The 6,046-nt window shown below is 31.5% G+C and overlaps 1 protein-coding gene across 2 annotated transcripts in view; it reads left to right on the top strand.

The window, feature by feature from the left end:
• The first annotated feature begins 263 nt into the window (after positions 1-263).
• Positions 264-6,046, top strand: part of LOC105347524 (prestin) — a 32,627-nt gene continuing 26,844 nt past the window's right edge. Inside the window, exon 1 of one of the 2 annotated variants that reach the window (XM_011456658.4) lies at positions 264-524. Coding sequence is in view for 1 of the 2 variants with exons in the window: in XM_011456656.4 (XP_011454958.3) it covers positions 4,424-4,478 (55 nt within the window). In the remaining variant the exon portion in view is untranslated. Of the gene's footprint in view, positions 525-4,331; positions 4,479-6,046 lie in introns of those variants that run through there. The other variant, XM_011456656.4, reaches the window with a different exon arrangement.

Raw genomic sequence — 6,046 nt, 5'->3', positions numbered from 1 at the left:
AATTGAAAGAGAAGTAGAGGAAAATATTATCAGTCAGTTAACTGGTGAACTGGTGAATTATCAGACGCCTAGCGAAAATTAATGATCCCTCTGCTGACTCAGAAATCAAAGTCTGCTCTATGCCATCAATTTATTGAAATATTTTAAAAGGCATATATTTGATTGAACTTTGACAATAATGTCAGAAAAAATCGAATGAGATCTCTAGTAAAAATTTTCCTTTCGAAATCAGGTGCTTTCAATTACATGACGACGACGAAAGATGAAAGGATGTTGCGATGTTACAGTTTTTACACTGTACATCGTGAATGACATTTCTATCGAAACACACTCGGTATGATTTAACAAATACAAAGGGAAGAAACTCGTGCGCAACTTAAAACGTAAATATTGCAGAAAATTGCTAAAATCTAGTATTCTGTCATTCATTTGATTTGTGTACATCCTTGCTCTACAAATACAGAAACAAATTCGGACAGAGATTTTAGCCAAAATGTGAATCAAGGATAAGTAAGGAATCGCAAGTAAGTTAAATTCATTCTTTTTTTTCCCTGGCGTAGCAGAAGTGGTCGTGTGTCACGTTTCACGGACAATTCGAATTTCCTACAAAATAAACAAAACAAAACATTGTCAAAAGATATGAGAATAATAGGGTGTTTATGTCTTTGAGAAGGTTAAATCAATTAGAAAATCAGACACTGGTGTATTGTATTCAACGTGTATCTGTTTGATCTGAAGTTTTCAGGGCGGTTGTAACAATTTTACTTAATCAGTGTTAAAATATTTTTAAAGATATGAGTATGATGAAAGGGGTTAACATGGTTAAGGGTGACAAATTGGAGCGAGGTTGTATTTTGGAACAGCTAGTTTTTAAAAATTATCTCAAGAAAGGCAGGAAATCGAATCAAATTAAGGCTGTATTGTAAGTATATATAATATAGCTAAACATTACAATTTAAGTTAATATAATTTGAATACAATTACATCATCATCATGATCATCATCATCATGTATAACAATTTATTTTAAAAAATCTTTATTATTTGTGTTATACTTTAATATTAACTTGAAATATGTAAGTGTACGACGTTTATCACTATATACTTGTGTGCGTCCAATTCTCCCCAAGTACCATTTCTCGCCAATCGGCAATGCATTAATTGTAACATCATTTTTCGAACATACATTTTATTTCAAAACTTATGTGTTTATAAAATGATGTAACAATGCACTGGCGATTAATGTTTGTATGCCAGTAAATGGCAAACATGCTGAAGTGTTAATGTGAGTTTAAACTGACCTCAATTCTCATTTTAATTAAAAATTTAAGAATTGAAATATTTAGAAATTTGTTTAGAAAATTTTAATGCACAATTAAGGCTTAATATCCATTTGGAGCATCACTCGGCCTATTCTTCTGTCAATTGAGAAAAACCGGTTTTTTTTCTCGACAGAAAAGGCTGAGCAAGTTCTGATTGGCTTTGTTTACATGAATATCCTTCTCTTGATTTTACATTGTTATAGGCTTTGTTTTGTATTCAATTGTATCATAATTAACAAAAGTAACGTAATGTTATATATTTACATTTCCACTGTCTTTGTCTGTGATAACATTACGAATCAATTTTGAGCCAAAAATCCAATAATTTCATAAAAGATGAGTGACACAAAATGGATTTGTCTAAGAGCATAACTTAAAAAATGGTATTGGATGTGCCACCTAGTTATACATATCATGTGCTACATGAAAAAAATAGTGGTGTTAAAATGTTGTTTCAAATGTAGAAATAGGAAATAATCTATCATATTGAATTTGACCATGCCCCGACCAAAATTATCACCTCATAATACTAAAAGAATTATTCCTTATACCTTAAATATTAGAAATAAAATTTCATTTAATAATTATTTCATAGATTTTGGCAAGATTGTTTTTTTTTTAAATATGCAAAGCAAAAGTGATGATCATTTAACATAATTAATTTATATGTTTAATGTACATACATATTGATATACTTTGAATAGTAAAGATAATTCAACTTTTAATTAGATTTTCTTTCTTTTTGTAACAGTTAACAAAATATTTTAATTTCTTACTTTATATGTGTTTAACTTGGTTTGTTGATGATGTTTTAATGACAGCAGTCACTTCTTCAGATAAGTGACTTGTCATACTGTAGTTGAAGGGTGATTAATAAAAATTGCAATTACCAGTGTGAGTACAATTAATGGTATACATACAGCAAAACTCGGTTATAACGAAGTCACTGGGACCTTAGAAATTACTTCGTTATATCCGTAATTCGTATCCGTATAAGAAATTCATCAAATTTACATAGCTGGGGATCCAAGATGACTTAATCGTTATATCCGTGAATTCGCAATATCCGTGTTCGTACTAAACGAGTTTTACTGTATCTGTAATAACCCAACTACCATAACCATGATAGCACACCTGTATGATTTGACTGTTACACTATTAAGGTGCATTTTATATTCATAAGTTTTTCATTTTAATATATTATAACTTGAAAGTACAAATATTTGAGTGTCTTGTAATAACTGTATGCATTTGTATAATTTCTCTATCTTAAGAAAAGTACTGCTTATAACGATATGCCTTTTCCCTTTTTGAAAGAATGAGTGATAATTAATACATGTATAATTAAAGTATACATACACATATGAAATTTGTTCACCATATTTGTTAAAATGTGGCTCGTAGTATAAAATGTAGCAGTTTGAGATGTTTCACTTGTAAATTTATTTTTAAATTTATAGTATTAAAAATAATACAGTATTAGTTAAATCATCATTTGGCCAAAATACCTACATGTAATAATTAAAGCTTTATTGATTTTGTACATCTAACATACATCTCTAAGTTTCTATATGCCCTCTGGGAAATACTTGGATTAGAGAATAAAGAGTGGATTATGCATGTATAAGAAACTTTAGAATTACGAAATTTATTGTGCAACTTTTATTAAATATGGACAAGTGGTGAGTGTAGAGATTCCAGTGGGTGGGTGGAAGGAAGGGGGTGGGGGGTTATAGTCATGCAGGCACTGCTTGTTGAGTTTATGTATACTGGTAGGCATATGTCTTATCGACAACCTGTAGTATTATATGTGCACATTTTTTATGCATGTACTTTTTAGTTACGACTGAAAAAGTACTTTGTGCATGTATATTACGTGTATACATATGGAGATTCAAATTTGATTTAATTTTGATAAGTATTTTATTCAATGTACATGCTACTGTATGTACATTGAATTAATTAATGCCTGTACATGTATATATGTTCTCTCCTATATCTCTGATTCAAATACAGCATCATAAAATATATTAATCTTGCAGACATGGGGATATGTTACATGCAGTGTTTAGATTTATCAGTGAGAAGTGTCAGCCTCCAAGCTTGTTAAGCATTATGATTGTATTGCCTAAAGACAGTTCTTGATTAAAGAAATTGGATCGATATATATTACTGCATTGAATAACAATTTGTTCTATTAATGCAAATAAATTATTAATAATCATAATATTAATAGCAACCTTAAAAAAGGAAAAATTAATTATATGTAAGATCATTGCCAAATAGAATTGGAAAACTTTCATAAATACCCATTTTAATAAAGTCCCAATCTGTTGTCAGCAATGGTTTTACATCCATTCATCGATCATGTTGTATAAGCGAAGTTCTAATCTTCCTATTAATAACTACAGTGAAGCAATTCCACTTGTTTCTGAATCCAACTGGCTCCATTCAGTTTTTAACTGTTTTAGATACATGAACAATTATAGGCTAGCTGGCACGAATCGTTGCAATGGTGTGGTGTTAGGGGGGAGGTTTTCTCGTAGCCTGATCAATATCTCTCTCTGCATCAATAACTGCACTGTACAAAACAGGCTAATATCTCTATATGAAACCTGTGTGTGTCTGATTATATACCTTGTGCCTTTGTGACAGCAGGTGCTTATGGATTATTATATACTCTAACAATGTAGTAACAGCAGGAAATGGAGGATGACTTTTTTTTATTTCAGTGGTATTTAGAAAAATGTGTTTTTGAGGAACGTCAAGTGATAAGCATGCAGGCACGTTAAATCAGTTTGTGCTTTTATAAACTTTAAAGAACATGTTCTAGCTGCCATTTTGTGATTTTTTTGTACTGTGGATACTAAAACTTTTGTGCCATATTGGCGTACAATCATGGTTGGTGAGATTTTGTCTGAGGCAATAATGAATACGTCTTGACGTACTTATGTTTTCATGGAGCAGCTTGTGTGCAGATCGAGTTGAGGAACATTGATCATTAATTATTGAACAATATTACTGTACTTTAGCTGTATTATCTGTGGGACATTTATACAGACTTTAATCCCAAATTTGTGCGGTTTCTCAAGTCAAGTGACAATGAATAGAAGACATTTTAAAAAGCCCAGGTCCAAATGGATCCACCACATTTTTGGTAGGTAGAAAACACAATAAAAGGGGCATAACTCTTGAAATGCTTGGTAGCGTTTTTAATTAATCTGCATCTTTCAAAACAAAAGGACATGTCAGATACATGTAGTTGGTAAAAATTTCTGTGACTGGAATGGGCATCATGCAATTTTTAGGTCATTATATAATTCATCATATAATTAAACTATTGGAGCATGTTGTAGTACTCATATATAATACATGTAACAGGTGTATATAATATAACTTTATTTATAATCAGTACTGATATCTGAGCTTTATAAAGTCAAGACTTAAGGGTATATAGTGTGAAATTCAGTATTAATATAAGGTGCTCATCATTAATTGACATGCTTTTGTGAATTAGTTTTGTTTACCTGGTATTATAACTTGTATGTTTACAAGTCTACATTTGCATGTACATGTAATATAATCTTCAGCTGGTGAAATAATATTTTAAATTTATATTTAAAAATATGAGTGGGTTTTTTTTTTTGATGTCCAAGAAGTGCAGTTTAGACAACTTCATAATGAATGTGTGGGTTTTGACCCTTAACTCGATCTTCAGTGCGTATATAATATTTGATATTTTCTAATGTGTGTCCTCCTCCATGCATGGATCCAGAAAGTTCACTGGGGTGTGGGGTCTGAGGGATAATTTTGTATGTCTTTGGGAGGTGGATGGGGGAGGGTGCCATAAATACAAGTTCACCATTAGGGTTAAGGCTCCGCTAACCCCCACCCCACTGCAGATCCCCACTTATGTCACATATTCTTTCTAAATTACTTGAACCTTTTAGTAGTGTAGTACTGTCGGTGTTACTTAAAAAAGAATTAACAATATTTCATTCAAAAGATATTGTTTGGGATTCTGCAGCAAGCAGTCTATTTTATCATTCCCCCTAAATGCCACATGACAGTGTTATACTATTGATTACAATACAATGTAGGTGAATTTGAATGTCAAGGGTCACAATAGGAAATGTTAATTACAAGTAATCGTAGTTCATGCACCATCATTTGTAAAGTATTATCATGCAGTCTATGACTGACTATAAACCTGGAAAAGCTTCTCCAACATGTAGCTAAATTTATAAGGTTGAATTCAGCCCAGCAACCTTTTGCTTATTAATGTCACTAGCAATACTAAACAAAACACTAAAAAGTTATGCCTATAATGAACCCTTAAAAAAAGTTAAAATTTTACAAAGGTTATAACTAAGTAATTATCACAATTTGGAACCATCTCGTCAAATATAGTTCCAAATGAACTTCAAGAAGTTATGACTGTGCTGTAACTTTCTGCGTATAGTAGAAATATGTCGTATATCTTAAATGTGTGACTATACATGTTACCATGGTACTCATATGTACAAATGCAAATTCCATCAGGCATTGATTCTCATGTAAAAGACAGATCTTTCTTTTTATTTTGTGCATTATATAATGCATTCAACAAACGCATGAGAATATGTAAGAGTGCAAGATATCAGACTGGATATGACAATCTGTGTGTTATGTTACCTGTGGTTTGTACCTGTCTGGGCTAATGGCAGAGCAAGGACCTACAATTCC

The sequence above is a fragment of the Magallana gigas genome, chromosome 4 (assembly GCF_963853765.1).
Source record: "Magallana gigas chromosome 4, xbMagGiga1.1, whole genome shotgun sequence".
Lineage (NCBI taxonomy): Eukaryota > Metazoa > Mollusca > Bivalvia > Ostreida > Ostreidae > Magallana > Magallana gigas.
The sequence above is the reverse complement of the archived record's forward strand: the minus strand, read 5'-3'. Positions and strand labels throughout refer to the sequence as shown.